Raw genomic sequence first — 13848 nt, 5'->3', positions numbered from 1 at the left:
TGGGTCATATTGAAAAGTGAGCTCTCATACTATGCTAAAGACAGTCCAGTGAGCTGCAAACTGCATATATATCAGTTTTAATGAAACAAAAAGATAGGCACATTTGTAAAAAAGATTTGTTGATGGTTTAGCTGGTTGAGCTGAGACAAATACTAAGATAGTGGGTTCATTTTTACCAAAGGTAACCACAGGAGAGTACTTTGAAAAGACAACACGTTCAGTTTCAAATAGATTGCCGGTATGGAATGTTAGCATTGACACTGGGTCTTGATCAGTGAAACCTTGTAAACAACGACGTAGAAGGGTGCTGGTCCTTTGGCTCGGTGAGGTGTGAGAGTAGCCCAGGCAGGTGTCGTCTTGGCAGAGGCAGCGGGGCATGTTGTGGTTGAACTGCTCCTGCTGGCTGCAGATGGGCACTGAGGGAGACGGGGTCCCTTGGCGCACCCGCCACTGCTGCTTACCTTCCTCAGGCCCCTGTAGGGCAGAACGCATCACCCTGTTTGTGCTTTTATTCCCTCTCACCTCCACTATGTTCTTCTCAAGAGTTAGGAATGTGCTTTGGCACACAGCTTACACACTGCTGTACTGATGTGATCTGCTGGAAAGGCTAAGGCTCTTGACACTTCGGTACATTTGCCAGCAGACATTGCTGTATCTAGCTCAGGGACCACTATCACTAGGCCTGTTTTGCTTACCCAAACTTGGCTCAGTCATCATGCTGCGGTGTTTGACCACAGCTGTTCACAGCTTAATCACACAAAAAGGCAAAACTCTGTAAAATGGTTGCTCAGTAAGCTTCTTTCAACAGGCCAGGTCAATCCTGTCGTGCATATTGTTGTAGAGCTATCTGGGCCCTGCAGTGTCAAAGTGACATGTACAGTCAAAAGAATCTTCACAGGTCCTCCTCAAAGAACTGTGCAGAAGATGCTGCCGTTGTTATGGCAACCACTCTCCACAGAGGCGGTAATTCTTGTTGTTACAGCGATAGCAAGGTTTGTGGGATGGGCAGAGGAGCTGGAGCCAGAGGAGTCGTTGCTATGGGGACGGGGAGGGGGGTTTTCCAGGGCCCAGTGGGGGTCAGGGCAGCCGGATCTGGTAAACAAACCAACAGTACAGGCTGGTTATTTCTGGAAACCAGATCTGTCTGCTCACTATATGAAGGCAATCAGAATTGTGAAACAGAGTGAATGCAAACTAGTCTGGGTGTTTCTGTCTCTAAACTTGTGTTGGCTGTGAGGCAGTGGTGGGGGGGACTGACCCGTGCAGTGAGGGGCTGAGCAGGATGTTGTTGAGCAGCACGCAGTCATGGTTCCCAGGGTCCAGTTGAATCTGGGATGTGGGGCTGGACGGGTGGCGCTGGAAAACAAGGTTGTCCTGTACCAGGCCTCGCACCTGCTCCTCGATGCTGATCCCACAGCCCAGGCCAGCCTGGACTCGGTTCCTCAACACCTGCACCATTCATATATATACACACACACACACACACACACACACACACACACACACATACATAATGCATTCAAAGCAGGAGACTGATATGGGCATTCAGTCATCATCACTAAGAAAGAACTTCATTGTAAATATCACCTAGCATGTCACTGGCTGTTCCCTCCCTTACTAACCTTTACGTCTGCATTGTCTGTCGCTCGGATACCACTACGCCGGTTTCCCACAATATCATTCTCCACAATCAGTCCGTCTCCACAGTAACTGACCCCATGGCCACCGTTGGCATAGACACCATTTCCGCGGAGCTCCACGCGGCATTCCTTGGCCACGGTCACTCCAGCATGGGCATTCCCGCGGATGCAGTTGCCCACCAAGCGAGTGAGCTGGGTGCTCTGCAACACGGCCATGCCAACTCCTCTGTTCTCCCCCACCATGTTGCCCACGATGTTCACACTCTCACAGCTCTTCACGTACACTCCCTCCGCTACAGGAAACACACACACAGGCATCAGCATAAGCATATACTGTGGCTTTTAATTACTACCTTTTCTTACGTACACAGAAACACAGAAATGTCGATCAATGACCTCCATTGTGGCTCATGCAGTTGCTCTCGACCAGTGCAACACTGATTGGTCGCCGGGCAGAAAAGCGCTCGTCCTCGCTGTCAAGGTCATTCTCCCATGCAGACAGCTCTCCTTCCTCATTCAAATTTTCTCCTCCAACTCCTCTCTCTCCATCTCTCTCGGCCCCCCTGTCCACTCCTCCCTCTCTCCCAGCTCCAGGCTCGGGGTCCTTCCGGCAGAACAGAGCCAGCCCATACATGCGGTTATGGGTGATATAGTTCCCCAGCAGCTGAGGCAAGCTGGACGACATCACCCACACACCACAGCCATTGTTTCCTAGAGAGACAGAGAGACAAAGACAAAAATGCACAGCTACATCAGCAATATTAAAACATCTATTCAATGCTCAGTGGGATTATTGTCCAGCAAGCACTACTAAACAGATTTGTGGTCACTATTAAAAATAAAAGTCCAACAGGAAGTCCTGAGACAGAGAGTGAACAGGAAATGCGTACCATAGATGTGGTTTCCTTCGATGAGGCCCCTGCCCCTCTCCCCCACCACCACCCCATCAGAGTAGCCGTGGCAGATGAAGTTATTCCTCAAGACGGGATCTCCACCGCGTCGGATATCTGCCCCGCCCCACTGGTTCTCACGGATCACGTTGTCTACAACCACCAAGACAGCAGGGAAACAGAAATGAGACTAGTTGGGGAGAAGGGACAAAATCATACAGTACAACAACATTTAACAAGAGGGGGGATCAAGAGTCATTATACCAGTGATTAGGCCTCGGCCATTTTCATTCACAGCGATGCCTGCTGCCTGCCCTTGGAAGATGTGGTTTCCACTGCACCACAAACACAAATCATTAAATCATTACTATCATATACAAACCAACTAACATATAAAAACACCAGTATTTCTTGAACTGTTTTAATGTCATGATCATAACTCCCACTTTACCTGACCACAGGATTCCCATTGAACAGTATGTAAACTCCGGCCTCCTTGTTGCCATAGATCTGGTTGCTACGGATAGAGCCTTTGCCGTTTCCCAGAACAACAATCCCAGAACGCAGACCACTGTGTATTCTATTGCACTAAGGACAAAGAGCAACAAAAGCAGCAAGTGAGGGAGTGAACAGAGGCAACAACAACAAAAAATAACATGACAAGTAGAAGTGTAATTCCTCATGAGACAATAATTAAAAATATGATGACTCTTTCATGAATTCTCAGCTGCAACCATCGGGAGACACAGTAGGCTCATGTATGCTTTTGAGGGTCTGGCCTGCATTCCTGAGTGGGATAGCTGTTCACATCACCATGGTGACAACATAAGGCTCTTACTAAGCAGTGATGATGTCAAACAGCTGCTCATAGCCCTGCCTGAAACTTCATAGGGCTGCACTCTAGTATACAAACTGTCGCTTAGAGATCCATTATTAATGGAGGTGTGACACAGGCTCAAAGTGGAGCTGTTAAAAGAAGTAAATATAACTCATAAGAGGATTACAGATGCACTGGTTGTTAATTGAATACCAGGATGATGGGGTTGGCTCCCTTGCGGATGTCGAGGCCAGCTTCAGCATTAGAGTGGATATTGTTTTCAGCAATGAGCCCCTGAGCAGAGAGGCGAAGGAACACCCCCGAGGCTCTGCACCCACTCACCTCGTTACCCAACATCACCATCTGAAAGAGGGAAGGAGGGAGAGAGAGATAACAATTAATAAATGACTCAAGAGGATGACAGAAGAAGAACGGAACGAGGTAAACCCATTGCTGTGCCAAGGTGCAATAAATTATGCACTGGAACTTGAGCATATGACCTGTCCACTCCTTGTGCTGTAACTTACATAGGAACTGTGTGTGTGTGGTGTACTTGGTTTATGGTGTGTTGTTCTGAGCGTAGCACCCTACCTTAGCATTCTGAATGCAGCGGACGGCGTAGTGCAGGCGGGTGAAGATGTTTGCTTCGAGGCGTGCGTGGGCGTGGTTGCACATGTGCACGCCACCCTTGCCATCCCGCAGCAGGCAGTGACGCAGCACACAGCCGTGCACCGCCGCAACCAGCATCTGTGCATCGGCATCCGTTTGCAGCTCTTGGACCAGGGAGCGTAGCCCAGGCTCCTCACTCTCCGCCACATCCCCGCGCTCCCACAGGTGGGCCAGCCCATGGGCCTCATAGGAGAGCAAGTACGCCAGGTCCGTTCTTTTCATCCCCCCACCCTCCTCGTCCTCTTTCTTCAGGTCACCCTCGATCCATCCATCCTCCAGCAGCGTGCCCTGGCTCAGTAGCGCTCCCTTTCCCCCTCTCGGCCCTCCTCCTTTCTCTGTGTCTTGACCGGTCCAAGACTCCATGGGGATGGGCCCTCCAGGGGGCATAGCTGTGGACGGACTGTTCACAATGCCCTCTTTAAGGGCGTCTGTTGGTGTCATTGCCACGGAGTTTGTTGCCATAGTTTTAATAAGTGCAGCCAGATGCTTGCAGGCCCAGTTGCGTTCAGCAACAGGTGGGCCTTCCACAGTCACAGAGGCCTGGTCGCTACCACTGAACTCACAGCTGTCCATCAGGCTCAGAGCCACGCCCAGGAAGTGTGCGGAGGCTCCCTGAGCGAATGAACAGAAGCGTGCCTGGCATGTGCCTGGACCCCTCACCTGCATCTGGGCACCCTCGAAGTTACAGTTATCCAGCTGGACATGACCTGCTGATGACTGCACATACACACGCACACAAACAATAAAATAGTGTGTGTGTGTGTGTGTGTGTGTGTGTGTGTGAGAGAGAGAGAGAGACAACCATGGGAACATGAAGGACAGTTCTTTCCCATATGTGTAAACTTCCACCTCTTTCACTTATTCTTTAAATTAGAGCCAAATCAGTTTTATTACATTTAGTTTTTACGCTCTCAGCAAGTTGGTCTCAATAATTCATTTTGATTTGTTGACATATCTTTTTTACCACAAGATAGATGCAAGGTAACATCAATATGCCTAACTTATGTGCCATTCATAGGATAACCATGTTAATTAACAGAAATGAAACATCAAAAGAACTTTCATTGCTGTAGTTCTCTTACCTTGTAAACCACAGGGGAGAACCAAGCGGGCATCAACACCAAGTTGCAGAGTCGGGCAGTAGGGCACTGCTGATCAAAGCTAACCAACAGTGCCACATCGCCCAACTTGCCCACACCCACAATCTCCACAGGCACCTTGAGGGACACCTCAGCCTGCTCCTCATAGAGGCCCGGCTGGAGTGCCACCCGGTCGTAAGGTCCTGCCACCGTCAGCGCTCCCCTCAGGGTCTCGAAGTCACAGCCGGCACCGGCCCCCACACGCCACACGCGCCTGTCTTTGCGCCTGCGGAACAGGGTAAGGCAAGCAGAGGACTGCAGCTCTGGAACATTCTGTGCCCATGTGCGGCTGGCCAGGGCGTGCTGCCGCAAGGCCTCTCTCCAGGAGGGCGGCTCCAGGTTGGGCCAGCGGGGCCAGTTGGGGTGGCGACACTCAGGACAGCCCAGGCAGAGCTGGCGCCAGCGGGTGGCATCCAGGCTGAGGACCAGTTCGCGCCACGCCCGGCACACCTGGCAGCACCTGCCCAAGTCAGGAAGGGGCAGGTAGGCCAAGATCAGCCGCCACAGCTCCAATGGCAGCGCCCCCATCTCCATCATACTCCTGCCCTCTTTCCTACATAGACGTAGACGCCGTCTGACAATTAATCACTTCATTCAAATTCATTAGTCAGGTAAATGGTTCACTAAGAAAGTCACTATACCTGAAGCCCCTTGAGGATATCACTTGTCAGTTTAAATCCCAGTGGGTCAGGTGTTAAGGAAGTTCCATGACATTCAATAGATTGTCCTCATCTGATAACAGAAATGCATGCAGCATTGATAGGCCTTTTGAGTTTTGTAGTTGCATGGAGTTTTAACTCAAAACAAATTCCTCCTGGTAGGCTAAACTTGAAAACTGTAAGGACAGTTATTCTGTTGGCTTTGTAAGTTGATCACTGAGCAACCTCATATCTCCTTCAAAGTAAGCAAGGCGAGACAATAGACAACCTGTCTAAGATTCCAAGTAGGTGCAGGCAATTCTAAGGAAACCCAGATGAAGTTGTAAACCTGATAATAGAGCAGCTCCAGGGGCTTCAATCTCCAAACTAAACAAAGCCAAAAGGCTCTTCTAAGGTTTACCACTTCCTCTGGGTTAATTAACCCAGATCTGCCACTTAACCATCTACTTGGAATACACCCCTGCATGCAGTGTGAGAGTATCCACACATCAGGGCAGATGGCATCCAACTCAGCCTCAACCTAAGTTTTTGAAGTCCTTATGAGTAAAAATTAGGCTACTTTGTCCTACATTCCTCCGTGTCAGACCATTATACATTATATCCTGATTAAGTGAGCACTTACAACACAACTCCGACTCTGACTGGATTTTATGACAGCAAAACCTTAGGCCTATTGCACAAATCAACACACATATTTCACCTCTATCCTCGTTCAGCATTTTCTGATGACGTTTGAGTAAGGCACCTCAAATTCAGCTACATTTTCTTTGGTCCCTCCTAGCGCATGTGATCAGTCTTTCCTGACAAAAAAAAAAAAAGATTTAACAAACACAGTTAAGTGGGGGGTCTCGCAGCGCAACAGGAATGAAAATGACAAATAATGTTTATGCATGACGGCTACGTCGATGTCTAATGAAAATATCTGAACAGCATCTAGATCCACCGCACTAGGAAAAACAAAAACCATTCATGCAACTTTGTAGCCATCATGCTGCTGCCCACTACAATTTCCCGTGTAAACAACGATACAATGTTACAATACACATAGCCTACGCGAGTAGCAACGACAAAAAAACAAACTTGCGTCATTCAAGTATGCGTTTAGTCTTAATACCGTTTACGTTTTCTTTCGCCGACCGTCATTTTAGTCGCTATCAGACCTCAATCACTCATTCCAGGCATACGGGTTTCCTAGTTGCATTCAAGAACTGCACACCGAGCAAGGACGAATCGGATGTTTTTCCTTCGCTTTCTCCTCCGGTTTACGACGAGACGTAGAAACGGGGGCAGGCCAGTATGTGAACCCAAAGGGAGTGGGTATTCTCGGAAAAAAGAGGCAGGCGACCAGTCTCCTGAAAACGATTCGACTACAACCGGTGCAACTTCATTATCGTTCTCATGATTAGCACTCAGAGGAAGAACTGCAAGGTGAGGTGCCAGTTGTTGTTGACGAATGACGATATGGTTTAAGGGAGATGAACAGTTACTGTGGCTGGGCAGGGACAGAAAAAGAATAGATTCATGGAGAGAGGACCAATCCCCATTACTTAAACATGAATGTTAGAAACAGTTATCCTAACCAGAACTTGAGTCTAACCATTGTGATTCAGTTGGCTTAAAAACAAAAAGCATGTCTCATTATGTGATGATGGTGTAGGCCTAGTTCATTAGTTTATTTTCATGATCTGCAGAGGGAATCAGAGAACTCTGGGTACATTACAATGGTGGAGCTGTACATAGCTCAACACTACCATCTAGTGGTCAACTCTGCTGAAATCATAGGCTGAGACAGGAGCCGGGAGTGGATTTGATTTTTCATTTATGTTATGTTCTAATTAAACGCATATTGTCAGGCTTCAGCGTATATCATGTTTTTGGCCACGGATTTCTGTCGTGTTAATGAATAAACTGTGAATCCGACTGTAAGTTAACATGCATTTATGTGTAGCCACCCCCACTTAGCGGCAACTCTAACTGATAACCTCTGACCTTACAGATGATGTCATCACGCATATCTAATTAACATACATTACACCACATCTCCACGTCTCCCCTTTCTAGAATCACTGGGTGGACTAGTTCCTCAGACCGTAGCCCAGATAGCACATTCATTTTGGCCCAAAACTGGCTTGGCATTTTGGCAGAGTTTTGGAGGGATGTAGGCCTTTGGCCATGTGTATATGGCCCAAATTAGGCAAGCCAGAATCAAAACAAAAGGAGGCCAAAACTCACCCAAAACCAATTGTGGCATTCCAAAATATGGCCATAACCATCCCAAAGAGAGCCCAAAATACCCAAAATCCAGCCAAAAAGTAGCCAAAACTGACCCAAAGTGAGGCCATAAGTATGCCAAATGATTGCATCTACATTGAAACTCCACTTGAAAATCTTTAAATTTATTTAATTTTGCATTTTGCAATATGTCTACATTAGTTTTATACATTAATTGCTATGTCCTAGTGCACTAGGCTCATACTGTTAAATTAGCCTATATGTCAAAAGATATTTTTACAACAAAAAAAAACACAAAGATTAAATGCATTTCATTGTGATTTGTATTTATTAAGTCATATCAGCATACTTATTACTGTAAACGGGTCGACTGTTGGCAGAGCAAACAGAATTTCTTCTCACAGCATCTGAAATTGACAACATACACACAAAGACAAAAGAAACACAATTACTAAATCTACTCTTTAAATAGCCTTGGAAATTGTTTAGTGAAGTTTAATTCAGATGCAGTCATTGAGTGTAGGGTAAAAATGAGGCTGTATTAGGCCTACAGTGATTGAAACTTACCCATTACTTATGCCTTAAGGTGCAGCTCCACTGAATGCCTTATGCACTGAAAACAGAAGAGAAGAAAGGGAAATAAGTGGATGTGTCCATTGATATAAGTCTGTCTGTGTTTTAAAAAAGTTGGCCACCTGCAGAGCATTTAGGTTAACATGTTTACTAGCTACTTAGCTAGCTATATTAGGGCAAAATGAGGCTTTATTGCCATGATAAAAACTTACCCATTTATACTGCTTGCTGCAGATTTTTTCTCACAGCATCTGAAATTGACAACATAAACACAAAGACAAAAGAAACACAATTACTAAATCTACTCTTTAAATAGCCTTGGGAATTGTTTGTGAAGTTTAATTCAGATGTGGTCATTGAGTGTAGGGTAAAAATTAGGCTCTAGGCCTACAGTGATTGAAACTTACCCATTACTATTGCCTTAAGGTGCAGCTCCACTGAATGCCTTATGCACTGAAAACAGAAGAGAAAAAAGGGAAATAAGTGGATGTGTTCATTGATATAAGTCTGTCTGTGTTTTAAAAAAGTTTGGCCCCTGCAGAGCATTTAGGTTAACATGTTAACTAGCTATTTAGCTAGCTATATTAGGGCAAAATGAGGTTTTATTGTTAAAACTTACCCATTTATACCGCTTGCTGCGGATTTCTAGCATCTGAAATTGACAACATACCCGTACACACAAAGATAGAATAAACACAATTACTAAATCTACTCTTTAAATAGCCTAGGAAATTGTTTAGTGAAGTTTAATTCAGATGCGGGACATTAGGTGTAGGGTAATGAGGCTGTATTAGGCCTACAGTGATTGAAACTTACCCCATTAAGGTGCAGCTCCACTGAATGCCTTATGCACTGAAAACAGAAGAGAAAAAATGGAAATAAGTGGATGTGTTCATTGATATAAGTCTGTCTGTGTTTTTAAAAAGTTTACCACCTGCAGAGCATTTAGGTTAACATGTTAACTAGCTACTAAGCTAGCTATATTAGGGCAAAATGAGGCTTTATTGCCATGATAAAAACTTACCCATTTATACTGCTTGCTGCAGCTCCACTGAATGTCTTATGCACTGAAAACAGAACAGAAAAAAGGGAAAGAATTGGATGTGCAATATTGGATGTGTTCAGTGATTAAGTTTGCCTGTGTTTCACAAGTTTGCCTTTAGATTAACAAGCTAACGTTACATAGCTACTTAGCCAGTAGGCTACGTTACAAATGCTGTAATAAAAAGACGTGTTGTCGATAAATAACGTTTCCATAGTGGGCTGTTACAAAGCTATTCACCAAAACGAAGCTATAGTCATATCTGTTATAGAGCTATGTAGAAACACGACTATAGTTGTATACAAGACGTTTATTTGAAGACAGGAAAATGTTCTTACCGTCTGTGATAGTGCTGGAGTTAGTTAAGTACTAGACGTCTCTTCTAGAGAAAATTCCCGGTCTTTGATAAGTCTTCTGGCAAACCACAAGGACGCCAAAACGCACCTGCATACGTCAGTAAACAGTCCCGCTATTTGCCCATTCATCTGGTTAACCAGACATATGCCATAACTAGTTATCTACCGCTGGCGCCTTTTTATCTATTATGGTAAACCACAATCTTGCCACAGTTCAGCCGAAAGCATTTACTTTGCCGCTTCTATGCCAAAACAAACCCAAAAATACCAAACGTATGCCAGACTTCAGCCAAAACGTGTGCTATCTGGGAGAGGATTATTATGCTTCTTTAAGGTAAGGTTCAAACCAGTCAAGACCTTTCCCAGAAATTCCCAGTTCAGCTAGTGTAGAAAGGAGAATGTCATGGTTAACAGTACCTAAGCCTGCAGATAAATCTAGTACACTTAATATAATACTGATAACTGAGCAGAGGACTAGCTACTCTCAATGCTTCAGTCACAGACAGAAAAGCAGTTTCAGTAGAATGTATGATTCAGTAGAATTCTGATAAAGGATGTCACATAGGCCTACTTGCTTGGAGACCACTTTCTCCAAAACCTTTGACAAGAAAGGAAGAAGGGAGACAGGTCTGTAGTTGGATAAGTGTACTTTTCTTTAGCAAAGGTGTAACCCTTTTCTGTTTAACGGGAAACTTGGCAGGATTTCCCCCTATGCTGGAGAAATTGTGCATTATGCTAATTCAAACTGGAAAAAGGTAACGATAAAGCACATTGTTTACAAGTTAGCAAAACGGTTAGCATAAGTTCGGCAGACAATGTGGATGTTACAAGGTAAGAAACACGATTTAAAACGAGTTTCTTGTTTCTCACTTCTCTTTCCGGGATGGTAGTCTCAATGTTGCAAGGTTGGTTTTCCACCTGGGGACGCTAGGGGCAGCGGGAAAAGTCACCATTTTCACCGGAACAGGTCATTTAACCATCCAAATGATTTCTAAACGGGTTTATTACGTTGAAATAGTTGCCAAGTTCCCATTTAAAGGTAAACTATGCAGTATTGGCAATTTCCTTACTGTTTTCTCGGTTTTTGCTTCTTTTTCGCTGGCTTTGTCGTGACGAATGTCTGAGAAACTCCATCGCTACCTTTTTCTAGCCGGTGCCTGGCGTGTATGTGTATTTGAATGCAGTAAAGCAATTTATTACACTCGTTATACTTCCTGACACTGAGGCCGTCGGCCTGCCGGCCCACAGTTGCAAGGGTGGTTTTTCCGCTCACAGGCGCTAGGGGGAAGCGAGACGGCCACCATTCAACCCGAAAAAAGTCATATAACCATTCCAATGACTCTGAAGCTGGTAAATTAAGGTAAATTAAGCGAAAAAACATGCATATTAAGCTAAAAAACGTGCATAGTGTGCCTTTAAAAGAAGAAACTATTCCAGAACTGAGTGAAGTATTAAACACATGTGTGACAGCCAGTAGAACAGCAGGTGCGATAGACTGTAGAAGAGTGGACGGGACAGGATCCAAAGGGCATGGTGTTGGACGACTTCGCTGTTGAGAGACCGCTTTCTCATTAACAGGAGAGAAAGAGTCCAACGATGCCATCATGCTATCCTTATAGGTTCATTAAACTGAGCACTTATTTTAGCAACTTTTTCAGTGAAAAATGTTGCAAAGTCATCTGTTGACAGTGAAGTAGCTGATGGCGGTGGTGGAGGATTGAGAAGAGACTTGAAAGTTGAAAAAGTTTTCTACTGTCAGTGGCGCTCTCAATCTTGCTCTGATAGAATGCCTTTTTTGCAAGTGTAATAGTGGTAGAAAAAGATGATAGCAAAGACTTGTAGTTACTAAGATCATTCCCATCTCTTACATAAAATATTTGCTAGTAGGCCTACTGTCAAAATGATAGGCTGAAGATGATGTGCTGCTGGCTAACGTGAAAGTCTTAGCTTCTATCAGCTAACGTTAACATTATGTAACTCCTTGTGATCGATCATGTATGGTTTTGTGATTTTAATAGGCTAACGATACTGATATAAGTTAACTTTAAGTCATATCTGACTATCATTAACCATTCATTGGGCAGCAAAATTGTTGGCATGGTTCATTGAACTCACCCAGCTAACGCTTGCGAAACTGAATTAACATTATTCTATTCTCAAACACCATCTTCAGCCTAGCATTTTGACAGTAAACTCAACAAACATTATATATATATATATATATTCTATATTATTATATAGAAGGCTATTATATATAGCCTTCAGTTTCATTTGAACATATTTATCTAACACTATCTATCTTTTCTTTTTCTGTTAGGTGCCGCCTCACTCTACTGGATGGTGGAGGATCAGGCTGACTGCAACCGTACTGAATGGATGGCAGGGAAGCACAGCACACAGGAATTTCTAAATGAAGAAGAGTGAATAAATGCACTTGGTTTTCAAACTAATAACAAGTTGTCAATGGTTATTTATGCAAGCTTGTGTAGGCTAAACCAGACATACAGTACAGGCCAAAAGTTTGGACACACCTTCTCATTTCAATGCGTTTTCTTTATTTTCATGACTATTTACATTGTAGATTCTCACTGAAGACATCAATGAATGCAAAGTGATTTGGCCCACAGATGAATATTTGTCAAGTTACAGTATGGCTTGCTGAATATGGTATTAAATATAAAAAAATAGCAACTTTGAAGAAACTAGAATATACAGTAAGACATGTTTTCAGTTATTTCAAATTTTTTTGTTAAGTACATAATTCCACATGTGTTCATTAATAGTTTTGATGAATCTACAATGTAAATAGTCATGAAAATAAAGGAAACGCATTGAATGAGAAGGTGTGTCCAATAGGGGTGTAATGGTTCATGTATTCGTATTGAACCGAAACGGTACGGGCGTCACGGTTCGGTGCATGAATTTACATGGAGAATACACGGTATAAAAATACATAAAACTCGTGTGCGAATTAATGCGCAATTACTGTTAAGTAGCCTACCGTACGAGAGTTACTAGAGTTCTTTAGCGACACCTAACGCTAATCTGTAGCCTCGCCTTAGCTCTGAAGGTGGCGACCCACAAGAGTTAGAGGATCCGCTGGTCTCTTTAAGATCGCAAGTTTGAGAACTTTAGTTAAGTTACAGTAGTACAGGCAAGAGAGTGGTAAGATGAAACTGTGTGTCGGCGTTGTTCAGCAGTTGTTGGGTATGTGAGTGGAAATATAACATGCTACACATATTCAAAGCCATCACCCAGATGATGTAGTAGGCTACCATACCAATCACTGAAACGAGAGGAAAAAAAAAAACTTCCCCTGCGCTTTACAAGCCTTTGGATATACAAATAGGGCCAAAACCTATGGCTTAAATTAAATGATTTCGCAATGACAGACAGCTATGTAAATCGCGTGGTAATTACCTTTATGTTGGAGTAACTTGTAACTTCCAACATGAGGAGCTGGTAGTGTTAAGTGCACTGACAGTAAAAGAAAGTGTCAACTAATAAACAAACCATACTACGGTGAGTTAACGTGGAAGGGCAAAGTCACGTGACTTCTAGTTGTAGTCTGTTTATGAAATGAAAGGAGCAATTTCGTTTTTTAAAAGAAGGCAAAATAGTGTGATATTTTCACAGTTAGTAGGCTAGATTATTACTGTACACACACTGAAAAATATTGAGGCAAACTGTAGACCCTTCCATATACAACTAAACACAGATGTTAAAGGTCTTGCCTAAGTGGATTTTTAAACATTATTATTCTATAATAATATGCACTTTCAGAAATAAGAGATGCTGTAAGGCCTATTTTCAGTTTTATAGCTGATTGTC

At 44.0% G+C, this 13848-nt stretch overlaps 1 protein-coding gene across 10 annotated transcripts; it reads right to left on the bottom strand.

Moving 5' to 3' along the window:
* Positions 1 to 20: 20 nt before the first annotated feature.
* fbxo10 (F-box protein 10) lies at positions 21 to 11373 on the bottom strand. 10 transcript variants are annotated; one of them, XM_076293404.1, is made up of 13 exons: positions 11088 to 11373; positions 6515 to 6614; positions 5797 to 5887; positions 5099 to 5708; positions 3939 to 4733; positions 3561 to 3710; positions 2982 to 3118; positions 2795 to 2865; positions 2531 to 2683; positions 2037 to 2351; positions 1623 to 1933; positions 1259 to 1449; positions 21 to 1092 (listed from the first exon to the last, which is right to left on the bottom strand). In XM_076293404.1, the coding sequence occupies exons 4-13, from the start codon at positions 5690 to 5692 to the stop codon at positions 906 to 908; spliced, it is 2904 nt and encodes a 967-aa protein (XP_076149519.1). In that variant the 5' UTR covers positions 5693 to 5708; positions 5797 to 5887; positions 6515 to 6614; positions 11088 to 11373; the 3' UTR covers positions 21 to 905. The 10 variants fall into 10 exon arrangements, 5 of the variants coding, with proteins under 5 accessions (XP_076149519.1, XP_076149523.1, XP_076149518.1 ...); XM_076293408.1 differs by having other exon boundaries at positions 6560 to 6614; XM_076293403.1 differs by lacking the exon at positions 11088 to 11373 and adding an exon at positions 6929 to 7020.
* Between the last annotated feature and the right edge of the window lie 2475 nt (positions 11374 to 13848).

Source organism: Alosa pseudoharengus, unplaced genomic scaffold, assembly GCF_046254945.1.
Source record: "Alosa pseudoharengus isolate Yale_2024_CS ecotype anadromous, Long Island Sound unplaced genomic scaffold, YU_APseudo_1.1 YU_APseudo_1.1_scf_2, whole genome shotgun sequence".
Lineage (NCBI taxonomy): Eukaryota > Metazoa > Chordata > Actinopteri > Clupeiformes > Clupeidae > Alosa > Alosa pseudoharengus.
This window is presented reverse-complemented; position numbering and strand designations above follow the sequence as displayed.